Source organism: Chlamydotis macqueenii, chromosome Z (assembly GCF_036417535.1).
Source record: "Chlamydotis macqueenii isolate bChlMac1 chromosome Z, bChlMac1.mat, whole genome shotgun sequence".
In the NCBI taxonomy this organism is placed as follows: Eukaryota; Metazoa; Chordata; class Aves; order Otidiformes; family Otididae; genus Chlamydotis; species Chlamydotis macqueenii.
Window position 1 is genome coordinate 39,198,013 of NC_141593.1, and position 18,428 is coordinate 39,216,440.

General features: G+C 36.5%; 1 protein-coding gene across 6 annotated transcripts in view; it reads left to right on the forward strand.

Annotated features, from left to right (window-relative positions):
- Positions 1 to 18,428, forward strand: part of VPS13A (vacuolar protein sorting 13 homolog A) — a 111,854-nt gene that overhangs the window by 38,219 nt on the left and 55,207 nt on the right. For all 6 annotated transcript variants that reach the window (XR_015261430.1, XM_086770323.1, XM_086770325.1 and 3 more), the window contains 14 exons: positions 422 to 560; positions 4,522 to 4,606; positions 6,324 to 6,496; positions 8,043 to 8,199; positions 8,576 to 8,655; positions 8,955 to 9,014; positions 9,104 to 9,260; positions 10,803 to 10,919; positions 11,011 to 11,114; positions 12,684 to 12,851; positions 13,511 to 13,818; positions 14,550 to 14,697; positions 15,478 to 15,628; positions 17,544 to 17,668. Coding sequence is in view for 5 of the 6 variants with exons in the window: in XM_086770323.1 (XP_086626449.1) it covers positions 422 to 560; positions 4,522 to 4,606; positions 6,324 to 6,496; positions 8,043 to 8,199; positions 8,576 to 8,655; positions 8,955 to 9,014; positions 9,104 to 9,260; positions 10,803 to 10,919; positions 11,011 to 11,114; positions 12,684 to 12,851; positions 13,511 to 13,818; positions 14,550 to 14,697; positions 15,478 to 15,628; positions 17,544 to 17,668 (1,972 nt within the window). In the remaining variant the exon portion in view is untranslated. The remainder of the gene's footprint in view (positions 1 to 421; positions 561 to 4,521; positions 4,607 to 6,323; positions 6,497 to 8,042; positions 8,200 to 8,575; positions 8,656 to 8,954; positions 9,015 to 9,103; positions 9,261 to 10,802; positions 10,920 to 11,010; positions 11,115 to 12,683; positions 12,852 to 13,510; positions 13,819 to 14,549; positions 14,698 to 15,477; positions 15,629 to 17,543; positions 17,669 to 18,428) is intronic.

Genomic DNA, 18,428 nt, shown 5'->3' on the forward strand with positions numbered 1-18,428 from the left:
CTGTAAACATTCTTAGGTTCACTCTCACACCTTTTCTTCTGTAAAATACTTTGTAAAGGCTCGTTTATGCAATTCATCACAAGTAATTAAATTAAGTATACAAACAAGGAGGAACATTTTCTGATTGTGTGGAAAACATGCTTTCTGTAGCCAAATTAGAAATGATTATTTGTATTCAAATACAAGATCAGCAAGACATTGTCTCAAATAGAAATAATTATGGTAATAACTGGGTATTTGCTGGTTAAGTGACTCTTCTGTGTGCAACAGAAGTTACATATGTATATATTGCATGAATTATTAATCCAATAGATGGATTAGTGATTTTTTGACCAAGACGACTTTTGTGTTTTTCAGAAGAAAATTAATGTGATATTTGAATGAAATAGTTTTAAGGTAACTTTTATTGTTTACAAAACAGGTTCAAACTGTCTGGACAGCTGCCTTTACTTTCTATCCAAATATCAGACCAGAAGCTGACAAGTATCTTGGAGCTAATTGATAGCATTCCTAAACCAGAAAGTGCTCCTACTACCAGTTCTCCTCCAAAAATAAGTGAGGTAAGGTTTTCAAAAAATATTTCATTAATAATTATCAGAAAAATACTTTCTTGCTATTAGCATTACAGTTTTGAAAGGAGTGGAAAAAAGTGGAGAGTAAGCACTTCCTCAGTACATCTTGGAAAACTTAGCTAATTCTCTAAAGCTACAGAAATTTTGCCTGTTATGTCATTAGTTTAGCCAGTAATTATGAAATAGTTGTCCGATGCTTGAATTTAAAACAAAAAACCCCCAAACTTGTACTACTCTGGAAATTACTTTGTAGTTCATATTAATCTTGATTAACACACACATTCACTTTTGTTGAGGACTAGCTTAATTTTACTTTCAAATTTACACATGTATCAGAGTGCCACAAAGTTTGGGTTCAGTTATATCTTATCGTGAAGAAAAGGTTGAAACTTTGGAATTTTTAAAGTTGAACTATTATGTGGAGTTTGACTTTCAAAAATAAATAAAAAAGTGTCCACTATCTATGGCTAATGTTGGCTAAACAGTGTCTGCCTAGCAAAACTGGCAGCTTCATTTCATCTGACTTCACAATTCTTCCCAGCTTTTCTTTATTCAGTTACACAACATACCTGAGTCAACAGCAGTTCTGTCTTGCGTTTCTAAGGTTTAGTAGTGTGGAGTGACTTCTTTCCTTACCTCCTCACCCACCTTGCTTGGTGAAAATGGTTTGGGTCACTGTTTTATGCTTTCTTCAGGACAGAGGATTGCCATTTTCTTCTTATTATTCCTGGAAAGTATGTTTCACCTGTTAATATGAGCTGCTTTTAGCAAAACCAGGAAATTAAGTCAAAATTGTTAATTTTTAACATCACTCTAGTCTGTGTGATCTGGCTATGTTTTATATATATTTAAAACACTCCTGTCATTTGAACGTATGTGAAATCTCGAGGTCAGAGACCAAACCGGGCGATCTGTTTTTCTGTCACTTGTAAATACTTCTAACTATCTGTTATTTAATCTTCTGTGTACTTGATTCTAAAGGACTAATGGTTATATTTTTTGGGGGGGAAGCGGTTTTCAGATTACTTAATAATTATCTTTCCATCTTCATACAAATTATTCTACCCTGTTCCTGATGGCTGTTGCTACAGTTTTGGTGATGTTTTCTGTGGATTATGTAGGCATAATATTCAATAACTGTAAAAGCACACAACTAGACACGCATACCTATTGAAAGTATATATAAAGTGAAGATTGTTTCCTTTCAACGTGTAGTTTCTGCCATCTCTTTAGTGGTGATGTTAAAATTCTATCAAGCTTTGACCTGCTATTTCTCTCTTCGTACACTGATAGTATTCCCAGCCAAAAGCTGCCCTGGTCTCTATTGTGTTGTGCAACTAATCACAGACAAATCCCATCACTTATCCTTGAAGAAATTTTAGTTTTACATAAATAAAATGTGCACACCTAAGATGATTATCCTGTACTTTATAACATCACCTATACTCGAATTTAATTATAGAAGTCAACCATTACATTTAAAATATTTTTACTGACTTAGTGCTATGTGCTTAGTATTACCTATACATTACTGGTGGCGTACAAGATGAGGTGAGTAAAGACTGTTGAGAGGGTGTGAATGTATTTGCATTATATGCAGCATCCAGATTAAAACTTCTGTTTAAACCTGACTGCTCAAGCTTCCATCTACTGCAGAGCTTGACAGAATCTAATTGCTGATATTAAATGCAGTTAATAGCAGCAAATCCACTGAATTGTTGGCAGGTATAGTCCCACACCTTCATCCTTGTAGCTGAAATTCTTCTGGGCTTTGTTGCTGTTGCATCACTTCTGAACCAAAGAGGATGTGAAATCCTTTTTTAGAGGTCCACATGTGAACTTTGTTCTCTATATATGGAGTTAGTGGCGGAATTGTTCTGAGGCTGTGAAAATGGAAGACTTTTCAGAACAGATCCTTCTAGGTTTTTGCACCCTGGGCTTTCTTGTATTTTAGTACAAGAAGGCTGTCCAGTGTGAAAGGCTTTATTTCTCATGATTTGGTACCAAGAAGTCAAGTCACACTGTTTCTTCTCCTTTTTAGAAAGTGACAGTGTTACAGATAAAATATTTTCACAGTTACAAGACTCTTAGACACTTGGTGTATCTACCACTCATAGACATGGGTATATTTAGTAAGGTCAAATTATGTAGGCTGGAGACTGGGAAGAGAGACTGTTGAAATGTGAAAAGAGTCATTGAAAATTGAGCCTTGGAAACAACATTCAAAGACAAATGTTTGTTTGTGGCCATACTTAGTTGCATTTCTGTAAGATACTGTTGAATTATTGAATAACTGTGTAAGGGTGGGCTTTGTAAGTAGCAGTAACAGAAAAAAAAAACTAAACAAACAACTACTGTTGTCTGTGCAGTTCAGAGCCAAAGGCACTTGAGAAGGAGGGGCACACAGACAGCACACACCTCTTTGCTTACTTTAGTACTTGGCACAAGGCACACGTGTACTAAATATGCAGGTGGAACATGCAGATGAGAAATTACAAATTCAAACCACCAAGCCTTTCTGAGGCTTGATGGGTAATCTGGCTTTGGTGAGTAAAATGTTTGGTTACCTTCAGTAATATAATTTAATTCTGTTGCATATGATACCACATGGAGCGAGGATTCTTGTCATTTGTCCACTCTAGTGGCAAAAAAAGTGAAGTTTCACACATTTTTAGTTTCTTTTCTGGATTGTGCATAACTACATTGCACAATTAAAGCCTCTACTAGCATCTGTTTTTCCAGATAAATGAAGAAATGAGATTCAACGAGGATAGGTACTGAGTCCTGCACTTGCGTTATAGCAACCAGATGCAACACCATAGGCTTGGGGACAAGTGGCTGGAAAAGGACCTGGGGTTGGCAGTCAACAGCTGGCTGAATATGAGCCAAGAGTGTGTCCAGGTGGCCAAGAAGGCCAGCAGCATCCTGGCCTGTATCAGAAATAGCATGGCCAGCAGTACTAAGGAAGTGGTTGTCTCCCCGTACTTGACACTGGTCAGGCCACACTTCGAATATCATGTGCAGTTTTGGGGCCCTCAGTACAAGAAAGACATTGAGTTGCTGAAGCCTATCCGAAAAAGTGCAATGAAGCTGGTGAAGGACCTAGAGAACAAGTCTTATGAGGAGTGGCTAAAGGAACTGGAATTGTTTAGCCTGGAGGAGGCTGAGGGGAGACCTTACCATTCTCTACAACTATCTGAAAGGAGGTTGTAGCAATTTGGGTGTTGGTCTCTTTTTCCAAGTAACAGTGCTAGGATGAGAGGAAATGGCCTCAAATTGTGTCAGGGGACCTTTAGATTGCATATTAGGAAAAACTTCTTCGCTGAAAGGGTTATCAAGCACTGGAGCAGGCTGCTCAGGAAAGTGGTGGAGTTGCCATCCCTGGAGGTATGTGGCACTTAGGGACATGGATTAGTGGTGGACTTGGTAGTATTAGTTTAATGGTTGGACTCAATCTTTATGGTCTGTGAGTCTATGAAATTTAGAAACAATTCTGTCTGCTCTAATGCTTTCTCTAGCTCTTTTTCTTCCCCACCTGCCCCTAGTATCATGTGATTTTTTTGTTTTGTTTTGATAAAGAACAGCTGATCATTTACTGTTCTCTGAAATTGCCATACTGTAGTCTTGTAAGGGAATAGGTTTTATCTTTCCTGAGTTTTTATATGATGTGCTGTTTTTGATCTGCGAAGTTGCATTTTTGAATCTCTTCACTGTGTTTCCTGATGTATTCTCTCTGTAGCTAGATGCAGTACCTGCCGCTTATACATGATTTAGGCCCCGTTTCTCCCAGTGCTTTTAATTTTAGTAACATAAGTGTTTAATTGCAGTGATTTGCACTTAAAAATAAGACTGATTTCCTTAAGTTGTAAAACTTCTGTGCAGTGTGTGAACATGCAATAGCATGACCAATGTATTAAAGCAAAAGAATTTATGGTATCTCCTATTTCAGGCTGCAATATCCCCTGTGCTCTCAGCACCACATTTATCACAAGGTGTGTTTCCTGTATTGGATCTTCATTCATTTGCTGAGTCAGGTAATATCTATTTTTAAAGTCTTATTTAGTAAACAGATCAAGTGAAATTTTTAAGTTTATTAAATTAATTTCTTTCTCTTGGAGTAAGTGACCGTTTGTGGCTTTGTTTCAAGTTCTTGAGGTTGAGTAGTGTTGTGTTCTGTGCAGCTTATTATAATTCACTCTGTACAAAATATTTGTGCATTTTCTCATAGCAGTAAAATTCTGTATACTTGTACTTACTGTTCTGTTTCTGAAGGCAAAGCAGTAAAATGTTTGGTAGGATGGATTTGTTTATTTTTGTCTTTATATTACTCGTATGGTACTACAGATCTCTATTCAGAACATCTAAAGTAGTACATACGTCATTTTTTGCTTTGGTATGTACTTAGTCCTCTAATGGTTTTAATTATTTTCTTCTGGTGAAGGACTTCTTCCCAACTTAACCGGACTTACTTGAATTACAAAATGCTGAAGTTATGACTGTTAGAAACTACTGTGTTGTTTATAAACAAACATTATTTTGACTTCTACAGGATCAAACAGAAGATTGGCTGTAGAGGAACTGATCATGCTTAATACTGCCTTGCTGTTCAAATAACTTAGCTAGCTTGTAACATTCCATCTAGTAGTTACATTTGAAAAATAATCTAATATATCAATGCTGTTTCAGTGTCAATCACTTTTGTAGTGCCAAAACAACTGAAGAAATAGAGAATAGTAATTTTTTCCTCTCTTGAGTTAGTGATATATGTGGTTTACAAACACTAGCAAAATTATCAGCAAAGTTAATTTTTACATCTAATTTATTACTTTAAATTAAGTGTCTGTACTGTGTATATAGAAATATCTATCTGTGCATCTTCATATGTTTTTTGTATGAGTTCCTTTAAGTGCCCAAGGGTAGGGAGGAAGTGTCTTTCTGTTCTTAAAAATTAGGGCGAGGTGAGAGCAAACACTAGTAACAATTAGTATGAGAAAGCAATAATTAGGTTTAGATTGAAACAAGTCTGGTTTTTAATTCATACTATATGTACAACTGTGCAGTCATTTTAAATGATTCATGTTATTTCTCTATCTCCACCCTACAGACTCAAGTATGCTTTTAAGCCTTAGAATATACCTCTTAATATCATTTGTTCAATTTTGTCAGAAGAATGATGTTTCTTCCACAGTTACCTATACCTTCACTGTTTATGGTTTTTAGGTGAAGGAAAAGGGCTTTGTAAGATGGTGCAATCTATTTGTTTTGGTTATACTTCTGTAAGAACGTCACATGGATTAAAAGCTTAATAGTCCTTAGGAGTCTCTCCTAAAATGCGAGATCCTTATCAGGGGAGATCTTAAGTAGCGCCAGTGATAATGAGACAAAGGCTTCTGTACTGTCAGCAGCAGTCAGACCAGCAGAAGAGTTAAGCTATTAGCACACATCGAAGGCAAGATGTCTGTGCTGTCTTTTGTACAGCCAATAGTGAGAGAATGCTGGTGCAGGAGTTAGTTGAGAATAACTAATTTATGATGATGTGATAGAAGGAGCTGTAGGTGTGGTGAAAAGTTGTGGAGGCAGGAGTGGAGATAATTATAGAAGCAGACTTTGGTTGCTAGTTACCAGCTAGATAATCTTTCCGTACTTGTATGCTGAAGTTTTTATAGATGCAGACATAAAAATTCTAGGTCATAATATTGCAAAATATTGACTGTCTAAAATGTATATGTAATGTTGTGAATTAATCTTCAGAATCAGAAGAGGAATTTTATGATGCTCTAAGCAGTCCTGTGGAAGACATGCCATTTTTTGAAGCCCCATCTGGTTCCCTCATGCGAGCTAGCAGTACAAGGCAAAAAAAACTACGTAAACAAGAATCTTTGAAAAATATGACAGAATTCCAGCTAAGGTTTGAAGTAGCTGAGGTAAAGTTAGATTTTTTTTTTTTATTTTACTTTTTTTTTTAGTTAAAGCACATCTGAACTGTAATTTTGCCCTCTTTGTTTTGTTCATGATTCCATGCCTGCAGAAGTATTGATTCACCATTTCTTGATGAAACTATTTTGTAGAGGTTTTTTTCCAAGTCACTGTTGTGTTTCTGCATCCTTGTCATCGCTGAAATGCTTTGATTTATCCAGTTTAATTCCAAACTCATTTTATCACTGCATTTCCTTCAGCTTATTATTACTCAGAAATCATATTATGTATTTGGTTTGGCTTAAAACTTAGCTTTTGACATCTTTTTTTCCTGATACTGCTGTGGTCACTGTGAAAACTAATGTTTCATCTTGTAATAAGCACCTTTTTTCTGCTGCTTTTTTTTTTTCCTAGACTCTGTTGACATTACACCTAAATCTTAACACGTTCACAATGAGGTGTTTTATGTGTTATTCTTTCTGTTTCAGACTTGGGGGGGGAAAAAAAAAAAGAGTATTTTACCCAAATGCAAGACACTGTTTCTAACTGCATCAGTTGGTCTAGCAAGAGATGGCCGCTTACCACTTTTGTCCCCTTTATCATTAGACTATCATGCCTATGACAGTGTTATTGCTGTTACTCACTGTATAACTTTACAAATAAACCATACAAATTCAGTTAACTTTACAAATTCAGTTTTAGGGTGGGGCTTACAGAATGGCTTCAACACATCATAAATTGCTTGCAGCATATCTTATTATATACTGCATCTTACAGAAAATCCATAAACAAATAAAATTGAAATGTGCTGGGTTTTGTGTGGTGACAAGACCTTGTTTAAGAACTACTAGTCTAAAGACAGATGCTATAGTTTACATTATTCTCTAATGTAAACTGGTTTACAATCCATAAGAAAAAAAAATACAGTTGAGAATCTATCAGGAATCACCTTCTCTGTTTGTTGGCTTTATAGTTTAAAATTACTTATTTGATTTGGTTTTAATTCTCCCTGTTTGTAGAGAGCATTATGTGGAAAGGGAGAATACATATCTTTGTTTTGCTTTCATTGTGAAAGATAACAGCAGCTCAGCTAGGTATTTATTTAACAAATTTTTTGTCATGCATGGGTGAAAAAGTAGGAAATCCTCTGACCTGATATTCAGCCTGGGAACCTAAGTCTTTCTAGGAGAGTTCAAAGAAATGCTAATAAAATCAGTAAACTCTTTATGCTGACTGAAAAATCTAGTTTGACTGGGTTGAACATTATTAAATGCTTTACAGGGTTTTTTAAAAAATAAATTAGTTCATGTAACTATAATTTTGATATTACATGTGTCCATGGTTGAAATATTTGTTAAAATAGCAGCAAACAGTATTCTAGCAATTTTGCTTGGTGAACTGTTCGTTTTATACAGGTCCTTTGCTATGTGAAGTTAAGTGATTGTAACACATCAACCAGTAAAATGTATGTAAATATATGATCATATAATTCCCTCAGAAGATAATTTTTTTTTCCTGTTGTTTTTGTTTTTTTATTTGGTTGGGTTTTTTTAGGTCTTGATTAAATTATGCCGTCTTACTGGTAATACTGAGACACCTGTGCTGCAGCTTGATATTGTAGGGTTAGGCACTGAACTTAAATTAAGAACATTTGACATGACTGCAAGTGCTTTTCTTCGTGAAGTTTGTCTGCTGTGCCCAGAGTATATGGGTGAGTATTTACAGTCTGATAAAAAAATTATTCACAAATAACACTGAATTTGTCTTCAGAAAGCCTCTAGGGCTTTCTTCTGTCAACTGAGGAAGGTTTGCTTCCTAAATTAAATGTGAAGGCAGGGGGAAAGGAAAAGTAATTCAGGAGCTCATTCTCTTAGTAATGCTTTGGCGAAGATGTTATAATGCTCATTATTTTAGTAGAGACCTCTAACTATTTTAGGTCTGCAGGATAAGTTTTGTGATTAAATAGTAATGACAGCTAGTATCCTAGTTTGTAGTCTATAGATTATTAAAAGGTTTTTTCAAAAACTTGTCATTTTTATTTCTTTTAAAAATGTAATATTTTTTTATTCTTTTGGGGTTTTTTAAAGATGATAATGACAAGCCAGTTTATATAATTACTACTTTGGATAATGTAGAAGATGATCTTCTCACTCTGGAGTACATAAAGGTGAGAAAACAACAGATTTTGATTTTGAATTGTAAGCCAGTTTATTTAACTTTTAATTGAATGAACAGACCGGTATTACTGAGCAATTGTTGATAATTTTCCTTACTTTTTCATTCCTTAACATATTGAATGTCTTGTGCAAAGTCTGTCCGCTCCCTAAGCAGATTAACTTGTACATCTTAAGTTGTTGAAACATCTAAAGTTGTTGAACATCTTAAGTTTTTGACATAAATTCTCTCTAATGAAACTTCTTCTGATTTTGTTTTTGTTTTGTTTTGCATGCATTTTTGGTGGAATAGGCTGATATTAATGGACCAGAACTGAAAACTGCCTATCAGAATGTTCTACAGAAAATAAAGGTATGATACATTTTTCTTTTTTTTTCCTAACATAATTTTCTCATTCTGGGAAGAGAGGCATATTGGATAAGCGTAACTTGTTCTTTTAGGTGAACTTTTCATCTCTAGATGTTCATTTGCATACTGAAGCTCTACTGAATGCTATGAACTATCTGAATAATCTTCTACCCAAACAAGAAACTAAAGTTGCAGAAGAAGTGGTCCATGAAAAAATAGAGGAGAAGAAGGATGTTCTTAAGAAGTTAAGTAAGTTTCTTTATTCTTTTTTCCCCTTCTTTTTTCATTCTTCTTTCTTCACTTGTTTAAGCAAGGAAGAAAACAGACGTATTTTCTGTTTTTGTAAGTCTATCAATTACTTTTTTGTGTAAGATTGTTCTCATTTGTGGTGGTTGTTGGATTTCAGTTATACTTGAACACCAGATGAAACAGTATTTGTGTACCTATGATAGTGTGTGAACTTAAAGGTTTCTGTTCTGTGGCTTACTGAGAGCTGTGGTTCTTCAGCTTTGAACCATTTTGCTCTGCAGGTGAACATGGGGATGTTTGGTATCTTATAGTATTATTGGCGGCAAAGGATTAAATTAGTTTCTTATGTATTAACATGCAACAATTTAGACTTCACAGAGCTGAAAAGTTCTCATAGGTGATTCTCTTCCCTCCATCTCCCCAACACTTCTGTGCAAACTAAACTTTGACTGAGAGTAGTTACTGGTTAATTTACTGTGGCTTGTCTTCTGTTAGCAATGTACAATAAAATGTTGTAATTGAAGCTGGTGTATTTATGGAGCTGAATTGTGAGAGCTGAGAAGACTTAACATACATACACCCAATACTTGAAGGTAATATCTCATCTAGAAAGCTAGGCTGTGGAATGTTTCTTACTTTTAGTTTTGCTACCTTTAGCTTTGTGTGTAGATTACCCGTAAGAATTCAGCACTTAGGACTCAAAGTCCCACAATACAAGGTATGATATTTCCCTCTGTCATGTGAAGTAGCGTATAACATTACTTTAGATTTGACTTTCAGAGAAAATGGACTAAGCTACTAGTTGAGTCCCTTACCTGTTGACTTCTGTATTTCGCGTTGTACCTGCAGATAGTGTGGCATCACTACCACTCAAAATGAACAGAGATAATTTCTGTTAACATGATACAGAATATTTTCACTCTTATTCAATTTTGGGAAAAATTGTATTCTGAAAGGCCTATACTCATTTTGAAGCATGCCCACTGCCCTTTCTCTTTAGTGTCTAAGTTATATTAGTGGTATTTTCATGTTTATAACATTTTGGAGGATGCCCACTGCCCTTTCTCTTTAATGTCTAGTTATTTGAGTAGTATTTTCATGTTTATAACTTAGGTTTAGAAAATGTAGGTTGTGGAGATTTAATAAAAAGTTACCTGCCATATCTAAACAAGACCGTTAACTGCAGATGATGAACTAAGGGACCAGCTAGAGTAGTGTATTAATGTAGCTGTCGTGTTACCACTATTTGAGATAAACTGCTTAGTCCTGAATACACTATCTCTAATTTTACATCATGCTGTGTAGATGTAATATTTAATATATTTCTTGCAGTTCATAAAACACTGATGTTGATTACCACAGTTTGTGAAACACATGAGGACTCCTGTATATACAATTCCTTTGTTTCGTACTTGCTAGTATGAGTGCAGTGCATTTTGTTAGTGCTACAGACTTGATACAAACTAGGCTTTGGGGAAGGGATACTAAAATGTTACATCTTTTTGAACAACTGTAACTTCTATTATTGTCTATTTTCCACAGCATCAAAAAAATCAAAGTATGAAGATGTTATTGACCTCAATATCTGTGCAGATTTATCCTGTTTACGTATCTTTATTAGAGAGAAAAAACATAGAATAGCTGAAATTCACATTGAAGGTAGGAACAAAACTTTAATCACAAAGCACAGAACTTTGTAACCAGAATAGTTCCTGGATTTTGTATGTCTTTTTTATTCTTTTCCCCTGAGGTCTGGATAGCCAAGTGATCATGAAGAAAGCAGCAACAGAAGTGACTGCAAAATTAAAGAACATCATTATTGTGGATTCTGATGAGATGGCACTGTATAAAAAGGTATGTATTTGCATGTATCATTCATTTCTGTCCTGGTTTTACTTAGTGAGGCGGGGCTATGATGGCAGCTTCTGCAAGAAACTAGAGGTTGTTTCCCCTTTGTCCAGTGGACTCAGGGTGGACCCACTGCTGGCTATTTGATAGCAGAACGTTCACTGGTTACACCTCTGTGATGGTGTATTGAAAATGGGGAAAAACAGGAAAAAGGAAAAAAGAAGAGAAGATGTGAAGAGGCTAGAGCAGGGACAGAGAGGAGGAGGCGCAAGCCTTGTGGGCCTTGCAGCCCTCAGCCTTTGGCCAGGTGGCCATCTGGGCCCAACTCTGCCCAGCCCAGCTGCAAGAAGTGGAGAGGAGATGTGAAGAGAACCTGAGAGGCATCTGCCTACCAATTGTGAGGAATTAATTGTGAGAGGAATGGCTGCAGATGCCAAGGTCAGTGAAGAAGGAGGGGGCAGAGTAATGCTGCTCCTGGCCGAGATTCCCCTGCAGCCCGTGGTGCAGCCCATGGTGAGGCCGGCTGTGCCCCTGCAGCCTGTGGAGGCCCACGGCGGAGCAGAGATCCACCCTGGGCCAGAGATCTGAGCAGAGATCCAGCCCGGGGAGGACCCCACGTTGAGGCGGGCAGATGCCTGAAGGAGGCTGTGGGCTGTGAAGGCCCCACGCTGGGGCAGCTGTTCTGGAGGGACTGCACCTTGTGGAAAAAAGGTCCCACACCGGAGCAGTTCACGAACAACTGTAGCCCGTGGCTGGGACCCCACACTGGAGCAGGGGAGGAATGTGAGGAATTTTTCCCCTGGGGGGAAGGAGCAGTGTAAGGCGACAAGCGATGAACTGACCATGGACCATAAAGCCATTCCCTCTTCCCCTCCTGGGGGTTGGGGGGGAGGTGGTAAAGATAATGTTAAGCCTGGGAAGAGGGAGGGGTGGGGGGAAGGTATCTTTCTCATTATCCTGCTTTGGTTTTAATAATAATAAATTGTTTTCCCCAAGTCTAGTCTTTTTTGCCTGTAACGGTAACTTTAAGAATCTCTCCCTGTTCTTATCTCAAATCTTGAGCCTTTTTTTCTTATATTATCTCTCCCTATTCCTTTGAAGGGTGGGGGGGAGTGAGAGAGAGACTGTGTAGTCTGGTCCCGAGCGGGGCTAAACTATGACAATTTCTAAATGGAATACAGATGCTAAATTGAACTTACTTTGTGGACTCAACTTTTAAATTGTGATTTTTTTTTTTTTTAACTGGTGTTTTGTGTGTTTGCTGGGAGCATTATTCTCTATAGGCACGCTGATTTCACCCCCCACAAGTGGTGACTGTTAGACTGACATTGATTTCGTGCAACTGTGATGCCCAGCTGCTCATTACACTCCTTATTTTGTTGATGTTAATGGATAAAACTATTGAAGCTGAGATTCCAATTGCAAATTTTCAGCTATTTCAAAGATTTTCTTTTTTTTTTTTTTTTTTTTTTTTTAATTGTTGAGATATTTGAAGTAAAAATGTCTTAGAAGTGTGAGGTACTACATTTTATTTTGGAACTCTGTTTCTCCAGTGTAAGTTTTTTCCTTCCTTAGGCTCTTTACATCACCGGCAAAGAAGTCTTCAACTTCAGAATGATATCATATGTGAATGCTACAGATGGCGTTGCCTATACAAATATGGATGTTGTTGACAATCGTATTTACCTTACTGTTGGGTGTATTCAAGTAGTTTTTGTCAACAAGTTTGTTTCATCTATTTTGGTAAGTTAAATTTTTCAGGTACTGTTCCTTAGCATTCAGGTAACAGTGTCAGAGCTAGAAGAGGATAAAGCGTCCCATATGGAGTGATGTCCGGTTCTGTAAGAACTCTTATATACTAGTGTAAAAACTTCACTGGAACTGGTGGCTGGGCTATTTACTTTTCTTCTCTATATGTTTGTTACTGTGGAGTGAATGGCTAAGCAACAATTTTGCTGCTATTAGTAGTTTTGTTTTGTTTTTTGTTTCTTTTTAAATGAGCTGTGGTAGCTTTTAGATGTACTCACTGCTTATTGTTTGTAATGCTGAAATATAATAAACCCTGAAAATTAATAACTTTTCCATAAATTCTGCTAAGTAAATCTATCTTTTACTCTTCATAAAAATGAGTAAATAAAACATAATTCATACAAGTCATGTTACAATGTCATTGCTGTTACCATCTGATTTGCCAAATACTTAGTATGGATATTTATTATTATATATATATATCTATACTTTGTCACATTTTGGGGGGGAGATTATCCTATTAAAGTGCATAGCAAAAATAGTATCTTAAGATGGTCTTCTGTTTAAAAAAAACTATGATTCTTAGTGGTTTTGAAGTAGTGTAATTTTTACTAAATTTCGCAAGAGCTGTATTTTTTTTTTTTTTTTCCTAGGCTTTTATAAATAACTTTCAAGCTGCCAAGGAAGCTCTTACTGAGGCAACTGTTCAAGCAGCAGAGAAAGCAGCTACAGGTGTAAAAGAGCTGGCAGACCGTAGTTCCCGTTTGGCACTAGATATCAATATTAAAGCGCCTGTTGTGATAGTTCCACAGTCAGCAATGTCTGCGAATGTCCTAGTGGCTGATCTTGGTCTGATCACTGTGAAGAACCAATTCTTTATTGCTAAAACAAAAACACGGTATAACCTCCCGCCTGTTATTGACTCTATGACGGTGAAATTGAGTGAACTAAAGTTATACAGGTAATGTAGTATCAAGATTTTTAAAACATTCATATAGACCTTTCGGAATACTTCAGTTGGACAACTTCGAGAAGTTGTTATCAAAATAATTAGTTAATGGTTGGTGGTTGACGGATAGACTATTATCTTTAAATATAACAGCAAATTAATAAAGAATTTGTAAAAGCAATTAAAATGTGGTTTAGGAGAAATAGCAATCTACACATCTTTTAACAGATGCAAATATCTCTTTAGGGAATATTGTCTAGAATAATAGACTTATGTAACATTCACTACTTTGCAACAGTTATACCGATTTGTAAATAGCTATTTTTATGAGGTTTACAAGCTATACACAGCAGGAAACATAACAAGACAGGTAGCTGTGAAGAGATGTTTGAAAATGGACCTTGGTGCAGGGGACTGGGAGAGGGAAGGGAAGAAGGGGATTTTCAGAGTTGAAGGGTACTGAAAAAAGAAGGAATTATTCTCCAGTGGAGAAGCAGGTAAAAGGTTCTATCTTGCAAGAAGTAAGTATGTTGAGTGCCTGCTATGTGCCTAATATCTAATCCCTGCCGTTAAAAGAAGCCTAGTTGATAGAGTAAGGCTCCACCAAGAGATACTGGGAGTAGTAGGAAGACTGTTTTACAGTACTACTCAAAATGATGAGGGAAAAATGGAAATGTATTTGTGTGTGCGAGAATGTGTATGTGAAGTATGTCCAGCTGGGAGTATTTTGTTTCTGTTCACAGATCGTGCTATGAGCACGGTTCATTACAAACTGAAGTACAGTTGCTGCAGCCACTCAATCTGGAAGTAGCTGTTGAACGGAATTTAGCTGCTGCCTGGTATAATGAAGTTCCTGATATTGAAATATCTGGCCGACTCAAGCCTATGAATGTAAGCACTAATTTCTGAAAGCAGCTGTTAAAATATTTGTGGAAAATGGATTGATTTTTCTGTCCATACAGATACAAGTTCCTTAGGGTATTCTTTGATTTCAAGACATACACGTAGAGTGGCTTTTCTTGTTTCATAGGGAAAAAGGAAGTGAAAAGTTTTCTGTTCTAATCTAACTCTGCTGGTTAGAAATGAGTACAATGTTGTAACCTTCTTTTACTTGTCAGTATCTTTCAAAGAAGGATTTGACAAAGCTGGGTTTTATTGATCTATTCATTAGCAGCGCTATCACCTGCTGAATTCTTACCAATGACAAACCAAAGTATGAGTTAGTGCATGTGCTCATTTAAATTTAACATAAAAAAATATAAAGTTTGTCAGTTGTATGAGAAAAAACAATTTGTCACATTTTGAAATAGAACTAGTAACTGTTACTGTAAAGTACCATGACTAAATGCGGATAACAGTTTGGGGTGACTGTAAATCAAACTATTAGTGTATGACATCTACCATTCAGTTTCTAAATTGTAGCTTTGTAAAGAAAGTTTACGGACAAAACAAAAGTAATGTGTGAATGACCTCTGATCTCTAGAAGTTACTGTAAGCGGTTATGTAGATTTGAGAAAAACATTTTATGTGGTTATTTAGCTTCCTTAACAGAGACTCAGATGAGATTAATTTGATTTATCTGTTTATTTGAACTTAGGTTTTAGTGGCCAAAAATTGTATGGACTGTATTGTTCAGAGTTTAATAAAATTTTTTTTTTTTTTTTTTTTAAGCTAATTCTAAGTCAGGAAGATATTACCACAATATTGAGGACACTAAATGAAAATATAGGTGGAAGCTCTGGTGCATCAACATCTTTACCAGAACCAAAAGATACGACTAGCCATTGTAGTGATATGCATAGTACTTCACAGCACTCTGCAGGTAATCTTTTCTGAAATTGTGTGGTCTAGCATTTTTAGGTATTAGTGTCAATTTATTATTCCTGTTCAAAATGCCTTTATGAAAGGATGCCAGACTCAGTTGTTTTCAACAGTATGCCTCTAGTATCTTGGCATGGTGTTTTGAGCTATACCCAACAATAATGAGAGTGAATAGGAGCAACAGGGCTACTGTAGTGAGTTTTGTAGCATGATGCGTTTTAATATACAGATTGTCTTATTCTACTGGCAGTAATGCAGTGAGCACCTAAAAATCTGTCAGCTAAATTTGATAACATCCCAACTTTGGAAAGTTGCTATGTTACTCTTTTTCTTGTGTATCCTCGTTCTGTTGCTGTTCAGTTTTAGATCTGTTTGTCTTGTCATAATGATGGCATCCCTAAAAGTTGTTCTTATTCAGTAGGCATCATAAATTGTTCAGCACACAGTAAAAAAAAAAGCGAGTAAGGTTTAATTAAAGGTTCTTTTGCTGGACTCTTCTATTGAATATGAAAAATAGAAAAAAAAAAAAAAACACAAAACCCAAAACAAACAAACAAAAAAACCCAACCAAGATGAACAAAAAAATAACCTCAGTGAGGAGTGGTGTTCCTCGAGGGTCCGTATTGATCCCGGCCCTGTTTAACATCTTTGTCGGCGACATGGACAGCGGGATAGAGTGCACCCTCAGCAGGTTCGCCGATGACACCAAGCTGTGTGGTGCTATCGACCCAGTGAAGGGGAGGGATATCCTCCAAAGAGACCTTGACAGGCTGGAGAGGTGGACCTGGGAGAACCTCATGAAGTTCAACAAGACCAACTGCAAGGTCCTGCACATAGGTCAGGGCAATCCGAGGCACAAATACAGGCTGGATGGAGAATGGATTGAGAGTGGCCCTGCTGAGAAGGACTTGGGAGTGTTGGTTGACAAGAAGCTTGAGATTAGCCAGCAATGCATGCTGGCAGCCTGGAAAGCCATCCACATCCTGGGCTGCCTCAAAAGAAGCATGGCCAGCAGGTTGAGGGAGATGATTCTGCCCCTCTACTCCACTCTTGTGAGACCTCACCTGGAGTACTGTGTCCAGTTCTGGAGCCTCCAACATAACAAGAGTGTGGACCAGTTTGAGAGGGTCCAGAAGAGGGCCAGGAAGGTCATCAGAGGGCTGGAGCACCTCTGCTATGAGGACAGGCTGAGAGGGTTGGGCTTGAGAAGAGAAGGCTCCAGGGAGACCTTATAGTGGCTTTCCAGTACCTAAAGGGAGCCTACATGATGGAGAAAAACTCTTTAGTAGGGCCTGTTGTAATATGATGAGGAGTAATGGTTTGAAAATAGAAGGAGGTAGATTCAGATGAGATATTAGGAAAAAAATTTTTTACACTGAGGGTGGTGGAACGTTGGCCCAGAGAGGTGTTAGATGCCCCATCTGTGGAAACATTCAAAGCCAGGTTGGATGGGGCTCTGAGCAACCTGATCTGGTTGGAGATGTCCCTGCTTCTTGCAGAGGGGTTGGACTAGATGGCCTTTAAAGGTCCGTTCCAAGTCTAACTATTCTGTGATTCTAAATGCCGATTAAAGTAAACTTTGTAACATCCTTCCACACAGTACTGTGTAACATTAAGGGAAGTTGTACATATATGTCTTAAAGATGGTAAAAATTGCACCTAGAATATTTAAGTGGAGTATTTTATTTTCTCAAACATTGTGTGATTTTGCTAAAAATAATTACAGACAGCATGATGAACATATTCTAAGTGTGGATGGATTTACATGCAGAGGAGAAGGAAAGTTGTTGTCTTTATAATCATTAGTGAGGATGTTGGATTTGTTTTATTGTGGATTTGTTGTTTTTGGTTTTTTTTTTATTACTTGCTGTCAGATAATTTTCTTTAATATTAAGTATTTTTCTAATTTCTGAAAGGTATAACTGTTGTGACATCAGCTGTGGTGGAATTGCATTCGCCTGTGAAAATAAAAACAACACTAAAACTGGACTTCAGATTCGACTCTCTGACTTTAGTATTGTATAGTCCAAATTCAAAACAGGTAAATATAATTTTGATTGAAAAGCGAAACAACTTTAATGTTGCTTAGAGTCCTGGAAATTCTGAACAGGAGTAGTTTAATTTATGAGTAGAGAAAGTGATTTCTAGCAATAGTCACAAACATGATGGAAATTATAAACAGCTATTTTAACTAAATAATGTGGCAGATATTACAGGAAAGAGAATAACCGGTAGTAGTACATAATATGTGGCGGCATCTGTGATCTGACTAAAAATTTGCTGAAAACTTTTCTTAGTTTCAAGTACAGTTTGGGAAGAGAAAATGCAGAGGAATACAATATATTCTTCAGTTGCAAACACACGTATGTAAATAAAATTGTGGAGAAAGATTTAAAATCTGTATTACAGTATGAATGCATTCTTATTTTTCTTGGTTTAAATTTACAAAACTTGTCAGCAAATTTCTGACTAAAATTTTGGTAATATTTTATTGTAAACTTATCCTCTGTTATTTTATATTTTTAACAATTTTCCGGTATCTAACGAAACACTGCATAGTCATAAGAGAAAAAACTTAATTTCTTATTTGGTATCTTTGCATATACTATGTATTTTTAAACAGCAAACCAAACAGAATTGCATATGACAATTCTACTTTCTTTTAAATTTTCTCCCTCTCACTAATGTAAACTTGCTTTCACAAGCTGGTAGGATAAAAGGATAAAGCTTTGGTTTTTTTCCAGTTTTCTCTGTATGTTACTGATTTTTGTTGTCTTTTGAATTACTAGTGGGTTTATTTA